This window comes from Oryza brachyantha, chromosome 1 (assembly GCF_000231095.2).
Source record: "Oryza brachyantha chromosome 1, ObraRS2, whole genome shotgun sequence".
Classification (NCBI taxonomy): domain Eukaryota; kingdom Viridiplantae; phylum Streptophyta; class Magnoliopsida; order Poales; family Poaceae; genus Oryza; species Oryza brachyantha.
In genome coordinates, this window is record NC_023163.2 from 22447376 (window position 1) to 22466524 (window position 19149).

The 19149-nt window shown below is 40.5% G+C and overlaps 3 protein-coding genes across 4 annotated transcripts; 2 read left to right on the forward strand and 1 right to left on the reverse strand.

The window, feature by feature from the left end:
- Positions 1-2647: 2647 nt before the first annotated feature.
- LOC102713135 (MRN complex-interacting protein) lies at positions 2648-5121 on the reverse strand. 2 transcript variants are annotated; one of them, XM_015839949.1, is made up of 4 exons: positions 4999-5121; positions 4583-4901; positions 3145-3333; positions 2648-3060 (listed from the first exon to the last, which is right to left on the reverse strand). In XM_015839949.1, exons 1-4 carry the CDS (start codon positions 5050-5052, stop codon positions 2912-2914), a joined length of 711 nt encoding a protein of 236 aa, XP_015695435.1. In that variant the 5' UTR covers positions 5053-5121; the 3' UTR covers positions 2648-2911. The 2 variants fall into 2 exon arrangements, with proteins under 2 accessions (XP_015695435.1, XP_015695430.1); XM_015839944.1 differs by having other exon boundaries at positions 3145-3336.
- Positions 5122-6308: 1187 nt separating this feature from the next.
- On the forward strand, positions 6309-9642 carry LOC102717310. Its single transcript, XM_015834260.2, has 2 exons — positions 6309-6680; positions 8090-9642. Exons 1-2 carry the CDS (start codon positions 6378-6380, stop codon positions 9386-9388), a joined length of 1602 nt encoding a protein of 533 aa, XP_015689746.2. The 5' UTR covers positions 6309-6377; the 3' UTR covers positions 9389-9642.
- On the forward strand, positions 9490-13365 carry LOC102713413 (putative methyltransferase DDB_G0268948). Its single transcript, XM_006644559.2, has 4 exons — positions 9490-9575; positions 11226-11304; positions 12097-12390; positions 12500-13365. The coding sequence occupies exons 3-4, from the start codon at positions 12241-12243 to the stop codon at positions 13133-13135; spliced, it is 786 nt and encodes a 261-aa protein (XP_006644622.1). The 5' UTR covers positions 9490-9575; positions 11226-11304; positions 12097-12240; the 3' UTR covers positions 13136-13365.
- The last annotated feature ends 5784 nt before the right edge of the window (positions 13366-19149 follow it).

Consider the following 19149-nt stretch of genomic DNA (forward strand, 5'->3'; position numbering starts at 1 on the left):
TGCACGCGAGCTCCACCTCCGCCGCGCGCGGCGCGCACGGGCGGAGGAGCGGCGAGCCGTTTCCGTGACGGGCGCTCGCTCTGCAACAATGGTTGTGATTCATGATGACGTCGCGTGTTGTTGGGGGGCAGTAATGGCGTAGGGCCAGATGCGGCATTACTGGGGGTTAGACCGTATACGAGGTACTCGAGCCCACAACGATACCAGCTGCCGCGGCGGGGGGCCATCTCATCATGTGGCGAGATCTTGGACGCGCCGGTTTGATGCTCCATGATTGTGCTGTACCTAGTGTTGCGGGTGTTGGGCTATGATTTCGTCCCAGCTTGCATGCGACGCGCTCGCGATTTCGCAGTTGGCACCTCGGCGCGGCACGGCGTCTTACTTATCGCCCGCGCGGGCGCGGCGTCGCCGTAGCCGCTGCCGCCTGCCGCGACGCGCGAGCACGGCGCCGGAGGGACGGGGACGCTGGCTGCGGTGTCGGCTGCCGCTTGCGCCAAGATCCCGTGCCATGTCACACGACAAAGCTTTGATCTATCGCCCGTGAGACGGGAAAAACATTGACTTTTTGTTGGAAGGCTGAGTCGAAGCGTCATGTCAGAATGACACGGGAGGCAATAGGATACATGCTGCCACTGCAGTGTAGATATATACGATCTTCGCAGGCCACAATGTAAAGATATTCAAGCGATCAAGATGTACTCTATCCGTCCTAAAATAAAACAATTTTTCACTTTTTATCTATATTTTTTTATTCTTTGTTTTATTTAAATTTTTTTTGCGATTGATATTTTTGTTTTTATTAGATGATAAATCATGAATAGTACTTTATGTGTGACTAATTTTTTTTAATTTACTGAAAATATTTTAAATAAGACGGATGGTCGAACGTTGGACACGAAAATCGAAAAATTGGTTTTTTTAGAACAGAGAGAGTAATGATTATGCTACCACACATGGCCAAAGTCACTCAAGTTGCAGGATACAGATTTCATTAATGCTGCACTGACTCCCACGGTTCTAGAATTACCGAGTAAACCTACCAACAAATCCATCCGGATCGCGTAACGACACACAGAACACCAAATGGCAGTTTCATCTGACTACCACTGAAAGACTGTAAACAAACACCAGGAAGACATGGCCAGCACAGTGGATGAATTTAGGAAATGCAGTTGAGACGTTGCCGTCGTGCTGGCTACGGCAAGCAGTGGGGGTCTGGGAGGTCGTACAAAATTGTTCGCTACCAAACGGAGATTATCACCGCAAGCTGAGCTGTCGGCTCTTGCTCGCTTTAAAGGCGCACTTCAGAGCACGCCACCCCACAGGCACAACTATGTGCTCGCCACTGAACAGTAGTGAGGAATTGAGGATATAGGAGAATTTAATTGCACCGGTAATTCTAGTCCAGTGAAATTTGACATGTATTACCAAATGCATGCCCAGTTAGTACTGCATTAACAATGGAATGGTCTTTTTCTCTAGAGTACAGTGATGGAAATTCGGTACGCTTTTTGAATCATGACAACGAAAATTTGAAATTATGCATAATTGAAATCAGGGATTAGGGTAAATAGACTGCAGTAATTTACACGCGAATAATCTAAAACCAATGCACTATATATAGTAAAATGCCAAATAGACTGAGTTTAAAATACTGTGTGACCACTCTTAGAAAGGATTAGAAACGAAATGATTGTCTGGACCAAAAAAGTTGTTGACGGGCTAACCAAGGCGCTATTACTCCAGATTAAAAGGGCAATAAGCATTTTGTTCGGTTCTTTGCATGTCTGGCTGTAGGGCTAAGAACAAGAATTGTGTTGCTTGTATAGCCAAATAAGGGAGGTATGTGACCTTTCACTAGATTATATATGATGCCATGCAAAAGAAGCTTAATGATGAAAGTGGTGGAACGGTGCTGAAAGCAATGCAAGGTATTCTTATTTCCTTTTTTCCCTTTAACAAAGTAGCAGGACACAAATATGTTCCTTTGTATTTATCTTGTGCTTCAGATTGCCCTACCATAATGATCACTTGTTCAAGTCCCTCTTCTCAATTTAGAACTATGTTGAGACAGATGAACTTAAAAATGCTTATATTTGGAACGGGGTAGTAGGTTATAACAGCAGGTTGCTGACAATGAAACAGTGACTGGTAATAGGTCCATGTCAGAAGGCTGCAAATCTTCACCATAGTCAGTGATTGAAATTGTTTAAGCTAACATTGGTTTCAGAAGTGGTTGAATTGTTCAGAAATCAGCAGGTTTCATATTTCTTTGTTGTCTTTCAAGCTTCGCCTGAGGATTATTCTTTCAGAATATCAGTTTATGTTTGGAAGATATAGTGATGCCCTCTTCCAGACACAAGAGTAACAGATGAAGCATACAATCAGCTGTTATTTAGTAGTGCATAATACCCCATCTCCTGAGTTAACTCAGAATTACATATCCCTACTTCCAGTGGAATGACTAAGAAAGTTATATACGGGAATAGAGTGCTTTTAGGATAACACTGTGGAGTTCCAAAATGAAAACAAGAGTCAACACTTGTGTCTCATCCTCTCTTCTTTTTTGTTGGACATGGATTCTTTTGGGGGGTGGGGGTATTGTTAAGTATACGGCTAACTAAAACTCTTATTGTAACATGTGTGTCATCGCGTCACCATATAGATATACATTTCTAAACTCAAAGGACAAAGTTCAGACAGAAGGTAAGATGTTAAGCAGATGCACTGTTAACATCATTGTTTTAAAAGGTTACCATCCATCTTAATTTCTCTTCAATTTTAACATAGCAAGTTGCGGTTCATTGCATAATAAAGTGCCCATCCTATATGTGCCAACTGCACATCTTATCTTTCCTAACTACTTCACTATTCAAAAGATAAAATGCTATAGATCAAGACAAGATAGATATCACATGAAGTCGGGGTGTACTTCATCATTCACCACAACATCAGTAGTGAAGCATTCGAGTTCAGCGCAATGCTGCCCAGAGTCCTGAAATCCGCTTCTCTCTTCAAAGAAACTTGTATCCAAATAATTGCTCCACTTTGATCTTTGTGCTGCAGAAAACAAACATATATTTCGATTAACTTACATGTTTTGGTAATAACAAGCGCAATATTTGTTAGGATTTGAATGTGTACCTTCAACAGTAGTAGCTGCAGAACACGGAGGTGAACTTTCCTCGATCAGCTGCCTCTTGGGTAAATAGGCATCGACTGGTGGTGTCTTCGGCCTCTTTACAGCTAATCCCAATTGGGCTTTGGGGGCCCTCTTCAAGGAAGTGACTTTAGGCCTCTTTTCAGGTAATTCCGTTGTCACTTGAATCCTTACTTCTATTCGTAAATTGGGCATGAAAACAATTAGATAATGAGGAATACTAAAGACTTAGAAGTGAACCATACAACCTTATCCTGAATGCATCTATTTATATAAATAAGAAAAGGGGTCACCATGTTAGCTCTCACATGCTAGAAAGTCTCATAATTGAAAAAAATAGAATCCAATTAGAAATACAATTCCAAAATTAAAAAGAAAGAAAAGTAAAAAAGAGTTCATGTGTAATATAGTTTAAAATATAAAGTAATAGAAAAAGAAGTCAGCATGTTCACTCTCACGGGCTAAAAAATCTCACATTAATCGAAAAAATAATAATAATCCGATTAGAAATACAATTTTGGAATTAAAAAGAAAGAAAGGTAAAAAGAGAGTCCATGTGTAAATACATTTTAGAAAAATGCATAATTCAGTTTAAAAATTAAAAATATTACATATTGAGGGAAGAGTCCATTATAAGTGCAATTTAGAAACATCTGGTTAAAAATAAGTAATATTAAGAGAAATAGTTGGCGCATAAATATAATTTAGAAGTATCTAAAATTTGAATTAAAAATAAATATTACGAAGAAAAGAGTACAAATACAAATGGGAAATTAAAAAAATAAAGAATAGTAAAATGAGGTACCATGTAGAAATACAATTTAGAACAATCTGAATCCAAATTAAAATTTAAAAATAATCAATATCAAGATAGGAGCCTATGTATAGGTACAATTTATACCAATGCTAGGCGCACGCAATATGTGCAGGCCACCATGCTAGGTTTTTTTTACTTAATCATCCTGAATACATAATGGAGATATTTAACTATTTTTATAGGCACAGCATACATGACAGCAGACAGTCGAGCATTCAGATACTATACATTGTAACTGCATAACAGACTCTGCATAGGTAATTTATAGCTTGCCTCAGTAACATTTACATTCATGCATGGAACGTGAAATACAGGACTATACGCAAGCATGTGTGCATAATTTTAGTTCAGCAAGGCCTCTGTTAACCCTTGAGCCATAAGAGTAAATTACCATCATTCACTGCATCCAAGTTTGAAAACACATTTTGGCAGTACCAACAATATTAACCCATGCTGCGGCAAGCAAGTGACCATTTATTGATCTAAGTAGTAGCCCTAGCAAAATCAATTTATCATTGCATATCATATTACAGGTTGCCCGAGAACAACAATCCAAAGTATGCCATATACATTGCGACATCACGTCAAACAGGTTTCAGGCATACCTCCATCTTCAGTTCCCTCATCGCCGCCGCCGCCGCCATCGCACTCCCCCGGATCGTCCAGGTACTCGGACCAGTCCATCCGCCTCTTCCTCCCCCTCGGAAAGTCATCCTGCTGCTCCCCCGACACCGCAGGGGTCCAGTCCTCCCCGGGCACGGGCAAGGGCACATGAGCGGCACGGCCGCGCGAGAGGTTGGCGTCCTGGACGAAGCGGCGAAGGTCCGCGGCGCGGCACCCGCGGGCATGGACGCGCATCACGGACTGGCGCTGGTTGCACACCACGCACACCCATTTGTTGCTGCTCTTCTTCTGCGGCTTCACCTGGGAATCAAACCGAGGCAGGCAAAACAAAACCGGATGAGCTATTGACGAAACTGCGGGGGTTTCCGGGGAGGCATTCGGCGGAGGCCACGCATACCTGCATGGTGGAGCACTGGACGCACTGCAGCGCGAGGAAGAGAGTCGTCGCCATGGCCGCCTCAGCCTCTCAGGTTCCTCGAACGAACTGCGAGAGATTGGAAATTGGAGGAGACGTGGGGCCGCGGCCCCGCGCGCGTGGTGGGGGTGGAGAATTTGATTATTTGTGGGCGGCGGGCGGGAGATAGCTCCTCTCTTTTGTTTGGGTAGAAAAACGTTTTTCTCTTTTTTATTCTCCGTGATTTGTGATTTACTCCTTGAGTTTTTAATTAACACCATTAACTTTTTAGATGACCATATGTTTTACTTGAAAAATATATAACTATTGATTATATTATTATAATTTGATTTATTACTAAAACAATTTTAGATATATTTGAACTAAAAATTTAAATAAAATAAAAAATAAAATGTAAATTTAAAAGTCAATTGTGTCGGTTAAAATAAATTAGAGGGAGTAGTATCCACCGAAAATTGTTTTTATCAACGGCAGGGAAGAGTCAAAACTGAAAATTAATAAAGTAACTTAAAATATGATTTATATTTTATATATTTGAACTGAAAATTTAATTAAAAGGGAGAGTAAAATATAAATTTAAAAGTCAAGTACGTCTTTTAAAATAAATTAGAGTAAATTAGAGGGAGTAGTATCCACAGTTGATTGTTTTTATCAACGGCAGGGAAGGAGTCGAAACTGAAAGCTAGGACTATCTCCTGGCTAGAAAGGTTGCACTTTTACCATATTTATATTCAACGCTTATCTATCCATCTTATTTTATTTTAAAAAGTTATATATTTAGTACTTTTATAATTATTATATGATATAACATGTAGAATTCATTATGATGACTATTTTTATATTTTTAATAAAAATAAAACAAACGAATGGTATTTTGGGCTAGCAGTAGCTATTCTATTGATCTTTTAAGAGTCAATATAGAGCCAATTTATACGATATAAACTACTGAATGTACTCCTCTGTCCCAAAATAAACCAATTTTTTATTTTTTACCTATAATTTTTTACTCTTCGTCTTATTTAAAATTTTTTTGCATTAATATTTTTGTTTTTATTAGATGATAAATTATGAATAATACTTTATGTGTGACTAATTTTTTTCTAATTTTCTGAAAATTTTTCAAATAAGTCAAACATCGGACCCGGAAACCAGAGAAATTAGTTTTTTTTAAGACAGGGGAGTATGTTCGTAAATCTTTAACCATTTTATTATTTTTATAAAAACATAAACTACTTCATCAATCGCACTCTGTATGAGGGGACGTGACCCCCTCCTGGACAGTGAATCTGGCCGAGGTCCTTCTGGTCGAGTTCCAGCGGTCCAGCCGTTTCGTCCACCACTGATCCACCTCGCATACTCCAATGGCGGCAACGGCGATTTCCCCCACCTCCGCTTCCGCGGCCGCCGTGACTCGTCTCTTCCTACCGACCCGCCGCCACCTCCACGAAACCGCTTCGGTGCCTGGCCCTTCCCGCACCATCGCGCGCCGTTTCTCCGGTGGCGTCCACTCTTTCAGGGCGCCCTGTGCCGCAGTGGGCGAGCGTGGCGGCGGGGCCGCCGAAACCATCACCGAGGAGGGGACCGTCCGCATAGTTTCCATAGTAGGCGACGGGAGCATCAGCCCGCTGAAGGACACGCCATGGGAGGAGGTTATGCGCCACACGGTAGGCATCCGCTCTGAGCTCTTTCTTTTTTTAGTCGGGCCGGTCCAACTGGGCCGGCCAAATTTCATTAAGAGAAAGGAGGGTAAGTACAGGGCTGATCAAGGAGATCAGAAGTAAAAATGACAGGAAGCCGTCAAACAGCGGTTTTAGGCGATCCAAAACCGGTCAAAAACCTGAAAACTAAAACTATCCTTCCCCCTCTCTAAAAATTCCTGCTTCTCTCCAAATCATAACTTCTGCCCGACATCCGCTCTGAGCTCTGAACTTGACGAGTTGACGGTATTGCAATAAGCTCATTGGAATATCCTGATAAGTGAAGAACTTTTGTAGATACAATTTAGTAATTGCAATGCACACGCAAATAGTCAATTACACACTCATATGGAGAACTAGAGTAGACGTATTCAAATTTATGTGATTAGCTGGGTATGAACACTTTAGATTGCTGGTACTGCCAAAATGTCTTAGTACATACTACATCCGTCTCAAAATATAAGCATTTATAGATTTCTTAGCAGAAATTAAGTTTGAGAAGAAAAAACTATGGCGTCCCTTAATAAATAAAGAATGGATAGAGGTATGAGGGCAAGTGGAGATAAAATGAGAAGAATTTTGACCGAGAAGTGATTGATAGAACAATTAATGCTGTGAATAGCGCCAAAAATGTGTATATTTTGGTATAAGATCCAAATCCTACAAATGCTTACATTTTGGGATGTAGGAAGTAGTACGGTAGTAGTAGTTGTTGTTTTGTGTCGCTTATTATACGTTGTTTGCTTGTGCATATGGTTTCATAAACCTGTCAATGCTACAATTTTAGATTGTAAGATGTCTCACTCGAATGCAAGTGTAGAATTGCTGTTCAGTTTTGTGGATTGATATGTCTGGTATACCATACCATGATTTGTATAGTATTTACATTATTTCTATAATACATGCATTACCTGTGGGCTTCTGAAAAGGGGCATGTGCCTGGAATCACCAAAGATATCTGCACATATACTTCAGTCTTTCCTGGCCATCGTTTGTTTAGTGATAGTGGGCAACACTGCAACCCTTGCAGAGCCATTTCATGAGCAATATGTTGTAACTTGTAAGTTAGTTTTCATTGTTTCCCTCTTCTTCGATGAGGAGCAAACCCAAGATACCACTCATGTGAGGTCAATCTAATACAATAATGTCATCCAAACTGTTTATCTTTGAATGAATATTATCTAGATGGTTAGCATATGAGCATAAGGAAAAACATTCAGAAAGCTTGTGCATCTGTAAATTACAAGAGAACACATCACTCAAAAAGCAAGAAACAGATCATCTGATATAATGTCATACTTAATATCAACATGCAGAATTTTCCTGTATAAGTTTTGTTGCCTGTAATCACGCAGCTTGTTTTTTCTGTCTTTTAGGCTAATAGGATGAAGTGGGTTGACGAAGGACTTGAAATGCTTGTCTTCACAGACAAGTCAATTGGCCATGGTGATCTTAGGAAAGAGTTGGCACAGTGTGATATGCTAGTCAATGTTGCACTAACAAGTCAGGAGAGTGTTCAGTGGCTTTTAAATAATAGTGAGAACATCCCCAATATAATCTGCTTCCAGTCATCTCCAACCTTAGAAAACAAGTTAGGTGGCAGATATGTTCAATATTCTGGACATCAGGACATGTTTGGCAAGTTAATAAATATTGGGAAAACAGCTGGCATGAAGGAATCTGCTGAAGTCCTTAAGACTGTATCTAATGCCTGGGAAAGGCATAATTCAGATGACATTAGATTTTGCTTACTTATTGTGGTTAATGCGTACATAAGACCTATTGATATGCTGAAAAACCTTAGGGCAAAAGGTCTGTCTACCCTAAGTTGTATGATAAGAAACTGTGGTCCTCAGATATTGAATTGTCTATTTGATCCCAACTGTAGGAAAGCCATTCAGTGCTTAAATTCATGTTCTCCGACTGATCAAGTCTGCAACTATCGCTGCATTGCTTCATATGAGAGCCCATATCTGGAGGCCTTTTCTCTATGTGTTTTACAGAAGAACAACTGTCTTGAGCTTAATGCTGAGATCCCCAGTAAGCCCTCTGTAACCCCACTAACCATGTTCAGAGAACAAAAGCTAAGCCATGAACTTGCAGAAGACCTGTTTGTTGGATGGCTGGACAGCTTGGAATGGAGTTGGATAGTTGTAGCTGGACAAAATCCAGCGTATGATCAATTCCCGTGTCAGTTCCAACTATTTTACAGAGGGAAAGCTAAAGGCTCATTTTGGTATGAGCCAATTTTTAAAGTCAGAACCCTGGAAGGTAAGATGGTTTGGAGGCGCAGAAAGTACCGAGTGAGAAGAGCTAGCATCCCTGGTACATTTTACTTCAGTGTTTTGGATAATGGTGTGGTTTCAAAGGAGTTTTGGACAATTGTTGATGTTTCGGATGATTTCACCTGGGGTCTGTTCCATTATCATGGAGCAGCTCAGGCTGCTGGACTAGCATACACTGGAGCAGTGCTCGTTAGCCCAGATGGCTCTTGTCCGGATTTGGATAACCCAAGACTGGCATCTGCTTTAGATAAGTGTGGGATCAAGAAGTGGGAGCTTTATATGGTTGATAATTGCTCCTGCACTGGTGCACCTTTGGGAACTCCTGAAGATGCAAAGTTGCATTATCAGATTGCTCCTGGAAGACAGTCAGGTATTTTGCAGACAGGATGATGTGTTAAAATGGCATGAAAGTTTCCTAGATGATTTGCACCTCTAACTCAGACGGTATGGAAACTGCTTGCTGCCAGCAGAGACTATTATAAAAAAAAAGGACCAGATATGGGGAGAACAATTACAAATATGTTAAACAGTTAAGAATGGCATACCCCGCAAAAAAAAAAAAAAGAATGGCATACAGGTATCGCGCAAAGGAGTTTATATGTAAACTGTGCAGTTCTTATCTTATACATTTAGTTGTGAGTAAAGTCCAATTTTGGCCTTTAAAATTTCATCAAAGTTCATTTTTCACCCTGAACCAATTATTTTTTACCCTAAACTTTTAAAATCAGAAAAACTTCACCCTGTGATTGCTTTTAATTGTGCTTTTAGCCATGTTAAGAACCATATTGCTGCTTTTATGCTATATTGATTTCTTACTTGACATTATCTCACATATTTGGCGTTTTGTATCCTTTTCCTCCTATTTTACTCTCTCATCACTACATTGTGTGAGAAAATGAGTGGGAAAATGTATGGCATATGAAGTCATTGCCATATTAGAAGCTAGAATAGCATAATATAGTGTTGTTGCATTAGGCACTGTAAAAACCACTATTAAAATTTGTGTCCGGTCCAATTTAACTTGTTTAAAAAGTTCAGGGTGAAAAATAACCAGTTTTGTAGTTGAGGATGAAAACTGGACCTATAGTGAACTTTGAGGGCTAAAAATGGACTTTACCCTGCAGTAACATCAATGCCGTGCTTTCTTGTTGCCATCATCTCTTCAAAGTGCTTAACAAATAAGGGCCATCTTTTCATTTATGATTATGTTTATAAGATCAATTTTAAATTTAAAACTTAAATCTAGAGTTAATTTTATTGTTTTTTCATCGTAATTTATGTTATGGCATTTGCTATTAGATCTGTATGTAAAGTTTTATCCCTAAATTATTTTTTAATCACTAGTCAGTCGTTTCACTTATCTTATTTCAAGTGAAAAGATGATATAATAAAATACAGTTTATCTAAGCAAACAAATAACATGATTGAATGTATTTAGTTAAACAAATTAACAATGTTGTACCTAAGATAAATATTGCATGAAGTGACCGAGGCACCTACCTAAACCTCCAAACATTGTTAACATGATTAAATGTATTTAGTTAAACAAATTAACAATGTTGATCACACCTCTCTGCTTATTCTCTGCCAGTCCAAAATCCCCAGTCACAGACTTTGGGATTCGCATGTTATTGCTGTATAGTTCTCTTGGTATTCAGTATCCTCTGTTCACTACTACTTCCTCCTTTCATAAATGTTCGACTTCATAAACGTTTGTTCGACTTCAAAACTTTTGACGTCGTTACTTTCTTATACATATTTAATTATTCGTCTTATTCAAAAAATTTACATAATTAATAATTATTTTTATATCATTTTATTTATTGTTAAATATACTTTTATGTATATATATATATATATCTTTACAAGTTTGACAAAAAAATTTGAATAGGAAGAATAATCAAACGTTTATAAAAAAAATCAACGACGTCAAACATTTTAGGGACGAATGACGAAGGTAGTAACTTGTAGCGCTATGGCAGTTGTGTTCTTATGTAATGAATGGTATGGAATGGAATCGATTGATGAATGATTTGGGTAATCATTTAAGGTTACAAAAGAACGAATTAACTATCAGCACGAAGTTAAAAGTATGTTTTAAATGGGCAGAGATATCTATTTGCTGTGAAGTACTGTAATGAAGAACTAACCTACATGTTAAGCATGTTATGATATTCCCATGATCCCATCGACGAGTACGACTGCTGAAGCATCTTATTGTGTTCAGGTAGTTCAATCAGCGCAGTACCGATGTGAGGGGCATCCTGCTATTCTAGCCAAGGCTGCGTCTGGTCAATCAAGTGGAAGTGAGCAACTTGCCCACGTCTAGTTGACTCGTTTGACCCGGTTTATCATACAATCTACAGTGTGATGCAATTCCAGTCTTATCTTTCTGCAATTTCGCAGATTTCTTGTTGATGCATTGCCTGTCTTTTGGGTTGTTTAGTTTGTAAAATTTTTTTGCAAAAACATCATATCAAAACTTTAAACACATTTGAAGTATTAAATTTAGTCTAATTACAAAAATTCTCAGATTCTGCCTGGAAACCACGAGACGAATCTCTTGAGTCTAATTAATTTATCATTAGTACATGTTGGTTACTGTAGCATTTATGACTAATCACGTCTAAGATTCGTCTCACTTTATGTAATTAGTTTTAATGTTTATATGTATTTAATGCTTTATTTAGATGTATAAAGATTCGATGTGATATTTTTAAGAATAAAATTTGAGAACTAACCAGCCCCTTTACCTCACCTTTCCACAATCTACAGGTTTCAGATTTGACGTGTTGCCTGCTTTTACTAACCTTTTACTCGTTCGGCATCATCTTTTTCTTAACGTTATAAGTTAAATTTTAAATTTGACTTAAATATAGAGTTGATTTTAAGATTTTTTAATTTCAATTTTTGCTTTTAGATAGCTAAGAATACGTTCATAAAAGTTTAGTTTAGAAATTATTTTTTTTACAAGTATATCGTTTAGTTTTTCCTTCAAACAGTAAAAAAAATACCACCCTTGTTTTTCCTTGCACTCTTAATTTCCTGAATGCATGTTGAAAACTATCTCATCTTGTGCATTAATTCTGTTGCACCAGTGCACCACCATGACAGCTGATGACTTCGACTTTGACTCTGGCCTCTTCGGTGTTCTATAAATTCTGTCCAGATCCACCCCCAACAATCCGCGCTCTTCGCAGTGGAGGACTCGAGGTATCGGAGCAGCAGATTAGCAGTCAAGAATGGCGGGGCTGTATGAGAGGCCATCGGAGACGTACGCCAAGAAGCGGCCTCGGTACCCTGACGCTTGGTTCGCCAGGCTCGCCGCCCTCACCGCCGGCCACCACCGTGCCTGGGACGCCGGCTGCGGCACCGGCCAGGCCTCCATAAGCGTAAGCGCCCGATCTCTGAACCACTATATCGTCGCTTGATCTGAAATCTGAAAACGAAAAAAAAAACTTTGCCCGGCGGCTGTCTTATACGTGCGCCCGTGTCCGTCAGATCGCGGAGCACTACGACAGCGTGGTCGCGACGGACGTGAGCGAGGGGCAGATCCGCCACGCCGTCCCGCACCCCAAGGTGCGCTACCTGCACACCCCCGTGGACCTCTCCGAGGACGACCTCGTCGCCCTGGTCGGCGGCGAGGGCTCGCTGGACCTCGTCGTCGTGGCGACCTCCATCCACTGGTTCGACATCCCGCTCTTCTACGCGGTGGTCAACCGCGTCCTCAAGAAGCCCGGCGGCGTGCTCGCCGTGTGGGGCTACAACTACGAGATCCACCCGTTCGAGGACAAGCTGCACGGGCAGATGTACCCGGCCATGCGCCCGTTCATGGACCCGAGGACGAGGCTGGCCATGGACAGGTACCGCGACCTGCCGTTCCCGTTCGAGCCCGTCGGGGTGGGCCGCGAGGGCGAGCCGGCCGACGCCGACATTGAGGTGGACATGACGCTGGACGACCTTGTTGGGTTCTTGAAGACCGGCTCAGTCGTCACGACGGCGAGGGAGAAGGGAGTGGACCTGGAGGCGGTGATCAAGGACGTGATGAAGCGGGTGGAGGCGGATTGGGGCGACCCGACGGTGGCGAGGAGGCTCGTGTTCAAGGCCTACATGCTCGCCGGGAAGCCCAAACGCTGATTGATCACTGATCACTGCCTTTTCTTTTATTTTGACGATCAGAATAAATTTCGAAGACTAGTGTCTTGCATGGGGTATTTGTATACTTAATTTGTAGGTGCCCTCTTTTGTTTGTCGAATAAATTCACGCCGGTATCGAATATACTGCGTGGCATGGCACACTGGTAACTGCATTTTAGTACTCTCTCCGTTCCATATAACTTTACCTAGATTCGTACTTCAATATATATGTATATATACGTATAATTGTAGAGTATTTTTTCTCATCCTTAAGTAGGTACCATGAGGTATCTATGTAAAATTTAATATCAGCTACCAAATTTTATATTAAAAACAGTGATATCTACTTAAGAATAGAAAAATTTGCTCATCAATTTATGAGCTTTTTTCCATTCTTGAGAAGCTACCATGAGGTACCACTCTTTTCCATATAAAATTTGGTATCTTTCAGTATCTAAGGTACCAAGAGGTAAATTACTATCACATATATGAATCTACGTAAGAACAGAAAGTCTCATACCGTGGAATGGAGGGAATACATTGCTAAGACCATGTTCGTTTCAGCCTAAATTATTACTATCAGAATTATAAAAATAATATACAATAAATAATTAGATTATTTTGATAGCTTATAAAAAATAGTATAAACCCCTTCAAAAATGTTTTCCTCATAGTATTAGGTGGCTACGGACCCAATGTCCTTGCGTACTATAAAGTAATAAATCATTTATTTTTCATTACATACTTTAGTTTGTAACAATTTATTTTGTAATAATATGGTTGAATTATTTAGATTACAGTAAAATTAGCTGTAAACAAACTGGGCCTAAAACAAAAAAAAAAGGATTCACCTACTTACATGATCACTAGATAGGCTTAAATTCGATGTGTTAGGGAGATTGATCGGATCGAAGACGCAACGGAAATATGGAATATAACATGAAAATTCTTGTGAGAAAAAAATTACGGACGTCAATCGGCAATAACCACTATAAGATGATAAATACACCGGGCCGTCGCGTCTTTTTAAACATTCTTGGCGAAAAAAGATCTGTTTCGGCCAGTTCTGTGCTGCTCCTGCAACTGTGGGCTTCTTTACTTGGACCATCCAGCCTGTAGATATCGAGCCCACCTAAATAAGCTCTCTGATAACGTCGATTCCAACACCGGGCCCAACGATTCTGGTCCAAATATTATGCAATTATCCCATCACCGGTCCGTTTTATGGCAGAACTATTTTTTTACAGAACCATGGAACGGTGAACCAGACTCACCCTACGTCCCTACCCTCAACGTCGCCGGCGGCCACAGCCTCCAAGCCTATGTATCGACAAGCACGATGCTGTTTATTGTTTATACTGCACCCGTTTCAACGGTGGATAATCAATCAAACAAACAAAAAAATCCGAGCACCCTATCGAGTATCAACGTTGGAAGAATCACGCTCCTTGCAGCCGAGGCAACGTCGGAGCCACTCGACCCAGTACGTGCTATCACAAAAAGAAAAAAAAAAGAAAGAAAGATTACAGCCTCGGTGTCCCCGATGCGCCTCGATTATTATTCTTTTTCTTCTGCCCGCGATCGGTCGATCGAAGGACACATGTCGAACGCACACGCGGCATGATCTCATCGCTTCTGTCACATGCACACATGTGTGTGGTTGTACCGTGGAACACCCAGCACGACGATGGTACCATGGCATGCGTGCAATCTCTCGGTAAATGTAACAACATCTTCACACGCTCAGAAAGTCAAAGTGGTACTGGTACAGCATGGCGATCACGGATCGCCGTCTCCGTAGATATCTCTCCTGTGGCTGCTATTCGAGTCTCGTTTTGGACGTATATGATGCTACTAGCTGATTTTTGTTCAGGAATGTTCCAAGTTTCGCTGTCTGTCTCCTGTGCGAGGGGGCAAGGAAGAAAGATGCAGAGCTTTTTTTTTTTTTTTTTTGACAAAGAGAAAGGTGCAGAGCCGTGGTGCGATGCGAGACCGCGAGTGCTCGTTTGCTCCTATTATGCCCCCACTTCGCACAGGAACCGAGTTCTCAGTCACGTCTCGAATGAGTCGCTGTCACGAGCCTATCCCTGCCCAAGTGCCCAGTGTCCACAGTCCACTCAACCACGTAGAAAGGCACGCACGTCACTCCCCAAATCCTCAGCCCACTGTACGATGGCGCTGCCACGCTTAAAAAAATCTCAGCACAAAATACCTGGGTGTTTAGTTTCACCTCTTTCAGATCTTTGGGATCAAAGAGGAAATCAGCATCGAGCAGAGAAGTAGTAGCTGTACTGCCATGTTTCTGATATCATATGACTCTCTCCCATCCCGTTCATGCCATCTCTGTACCTTATCTCACGCTTTCTGCGACGTACGTGCCCATCCGAAGATAACATAGTCTAAATAGTCTAAGGGGTGTTTAGATAACAAATTTTTTTAGGAAGAGATCATATCGAACATTTGACTGAACGTCGGAACGAGTTTTTGGATAAGAATGAAAAAACGAATTTCACAGCTCGGCTAAAAAGCACGAGACGAATTTTTTGAGCCTAATTAAGTCATCATTAACACACGTTGGTTTCTATAGCAATTATAACTAATCATGGACTAATTAGGCTCAAAAGATTCATCTCAAGATTTCTTTCACAACTGTGCAATTAATTTTTTTATTCATCTATGTTTAATGCTCTATTTAAATGTTCAAAGATTAGAGGTGATGTTTTTTAGAGAACTTTTCGAGAACTAAACAAGGCCTAAACTCACGTACATGTCACCCGGGGACTCAAAACCACACCCGCGCGCACCATGCGTGCCCGCGGGCACGTGTCGACGTCTCCACCACAACATATACCCCCCTCGCTTCGTCGCTTCCGCGGCAGAAAATAAGGCCTTGTTTAGTTTTTAAATTTTTTTAAAAACATTACATCGAATTTTTGGACATCTAAATAAATTATTAAACATAGATAAATCAAAAAACTAATTGTACAGTTATGGAAATAAATCTCGAGACGAATCTTTTGAGCCTAATTAGCCCATGATTAGCCATATGTGCTACAGTAACCAACATGTGCTAATAACGGATTAATTAGGTTCAAAAGATTCGTCTCGCGGTTTCTAGGTTAGCTGTGAAATTCGTTTTTTCATTCGTGTCCGAAACCCCTTTCGACATCCAATCAAATATTTGACGTGACACTTCTCGCAAAAATTTTCGCATTCTAAACCTCGGCTAAGAATGAGTTGCTTGCGGTATACCGGCCGGCCCGTGTGTACTGTATAGTCATGTCCTCCAGTACTTGCCAGTGCCATTGCCAAGCAGGTGGTACGAGATAGCGACGCGTATGTACATGCGTCAACCGCGACGACGCCTCCACGCGCGCGCTACGGTTTCAACCGAATCGAAAGGTAAAAAAAAAAAAAAAAAAGGGGACAGGGAATGCGACCCTGGATATTCCAGTGTTTGTCCCGTTGAGACTTGTACGGTTTCGCGCGGGCGGGCCGGCCAAACGCGCCGTGGCCGCTCGCTGTGAGGAAGGTGAAGTTAACGGTGTAGGAGGAGTGTTCAGCAGGAGGGCGGGCGAGGCGAAAAGACAACACATGTATGGGCACGTATCACCCTTTTACAACGGGAACTGGTGATCGATGACGAGCGCTCAATTATTCGGCGCTTATATGCTCTATGCTTGCACAGAAGCTGAATTGCCAGTGGGATGGCAGATTTTGGTGCTTTTGTTTTTCAGCATCTGCGAACGGGAGAAAAATTAGTTCTGCTAGAAGCCTAAAACTATATAGCACTAGTAGGTATTTTATAATACTTCCTAATAATATGAGATAGATTATTTGTTTTTCTAATTTAATAAATCATATATATATATATTTATATCACTACATAAATAAATTACTGCCAATGTTTTTTTGCTGGCAGTAGAACTGTGTCAGAATTATTTCCCTAACGATAATATTGAGAGTACAATGTTAGAAAAATAGAGATACAACTGAGACATAAATTTAACGTGAAACCCTTACGGAAAAAACCACGAGCGCTGACTGATAATAGCTACTATGAGGAGATGATTATAACGCGGGAATACAACAGGTTGTCGCATCCTTTTCGTGCAACTTACAAGAGATAGATAAGAGATTTTGGAAAGATTATTGATAGGGAACCAGTCCTTTGAGAAGGAGTTTCCTAACCTGTACAGCTTAGTAAGAAACAAGAACTCCTTAGTAGCTAAGGTTATGAGAAGTATTCCTTTAAACGTGAGCTTTAGAAGAGCAATTACAGGAAAAAACCTACAAGATTGGTATGTCTTAGTCTCTAAGGTAGTTAATATTAACTTATCCAATCAACAGGATCAATTTATTTGAATGGCCATTAAAGATGGAGTGTTTACTGTTAAATCTATGTATAAAGCTCTAATGCTTAATGGTGTGTTACCTAGAAAGGATTTAATTTGTAAGCTTAGAATTCCGCTTAAAATTAAAATTTTCTTGTGGTATCTTAAAAAAAGAGTAATTTTAACAAAACACAACCTAGATAAGAGAAGGTGGAAGGGTAGCCTAAGTTGCTGCTTTTGTAACTCAAAAGAGTCAATACAACACCTCTTTTTTATTGCATAATCACTAGGTATATTTGGAGTGCTTGTTTCTTCACTTTTGGAATTAGACAACCACATAGCATGTCCCAGTTATTCGGAAACTGGTTATATGGTGTTGAAGATAGACTGAAAAAATAAATTTATCTGGGCATAGCTGCCATGTTGTGGGCTTTGTGGCTTAGTAGGAATGACGTATTATTTAATGGCTCCAACCCTATTTCTTTCTTGCAGGTGATCTTCTAGGGGACTCATTGGGCAAGACTATGGTCATTGCTTTTTAGGGAGGAAGACGGTGAGGCTGTGCAAATACATTGCAAAACTTTGGAGTCACGGATGATGGAGTTTTATGCTTATTTTGGTTGGAACTTTAGAAGAAGAATTTATGTTTAGATCTTGGTTCTTCAGTTTAAAGTGTTTAAACTTGTGTTATCTCCCATGTAACGGGACGAGTCTCATGTACTCTTGTCACTACTGTTTGGCTGTGCACACCCCTGTTGGTGTAGAGGCTGGGTTAATCTAATCATTTATTAAAAAAAAGATAAGGGGAAAAAAAATCTAAGAGTACTCATAGAAAAAGTTAATAACCATATATTATAGATTATAATTCGAATCATATCTCTACCAATCTTCACTTGGAGATGAATTCTATTGTATCATAAAAATCAACAGTTACCATAAATCTCATGTAGATTAAATCATGTTCTGACAAATAGTCTATTTTCATAACATGTGATATCATAGCATTGGAGAGATCAATCTACTGCATCCACGCGAAGTAGCGTCCTGCCCCTGGATCTGTGTGCGTCGTCATCCGAGATCGTTTCGATATATTAGACAAAGCGGAGTTACAAATCAGATTAATAGTCCATCACGAGAATGATGCAACGGCCTATTGTATTCGTCTGTGTTATACAATAAGTAGTTATTGTCGATTAACACCTATAAGTTTTTCTTGCAAGTGTTTTCATGTTAATTTTTTTTTGTCTTATGTGTTTTCATGTTAATTTTTTTTTTTGTCTTCGGTGTGTGTCTATTTTCCTAACCTACAATAGTGACAGCCAATCTCACTAGTGCTGGTGCATATGGCGTCATGCTACGCGCAATCAGTGAAAGCTGCACAAGGCCCTGTTTTTGCTATCCGGTAAGTAGCTCTAGGTCGCCATCGGGTCCATCAGCGACGGGCCAATGCAGCGATTAGACTATAAAGCACGAACTAATTTTTCAGATGGAGTGGATTAATTTGTAGTGTGATTATGTCAGGTTCCCAATAATGCAGCTGTTGGACGTATGGGGCATCTCCAAACGACCAACATCCATGGCCTGATCTGTTCCTGCTCTGCATTCATGTGCAAGCACTGGCCCTTTCTGGAGAAGACGAGTGGTGCATGTACTGAAAAGGGGACAGATTTTGGTTGCATA

Coding starts and splice junctions, on each gene's coding strand:
- LOC102713135 (XM_015839944.1), bottom strand. CDS start 5,052: ATGGCGACGACTCTCTTCCTCGCGCTGCAGTGCGTCCAGTGCTCCACC. Junction 4,902..4,998: donor TCCAGTGCTCCACCATGCAG/GTATGCGTGGCC, acceptor TTTGATTCCCAG/GTGAAGCCGCAGAAGAAGAG. Junction 3,061..3,144: donor TGCAGCTACTACTGTTGAAG/GTACACATTCAA, acceptor TGTTTTCTGCAG/CACAAAGATCAAAGTGGAGC.
- LOC102717310 (XM_015834260.2), top strand. CDS start 6,378: ATGGCGGCAACGGCGATTTCCCCCACCTCCGCTTCCGCGGCCGCCGTG. Junction 6,681..8,089: donor AGGAGGTTATGCGCCACACG/GTAGGCATCCGC, acceptor TCTGTCTTTTAG/GCTAATAGGATGAAGTGGGT.
- LOC102713413 (XM_006644559.2), top strand. CDS start 12,241: ATGGCGGGGCTGTATGAGAGGCCATCGGAGACGTACGCCAAGAAGCGG. Junction 12,391..12,499: donor CCGGCCAGGCCTCCATAAGC/GTAAGCGCCCGA, acceptor CGTGTCCGTCAG/ATCGCGGAGCACTACGACAG.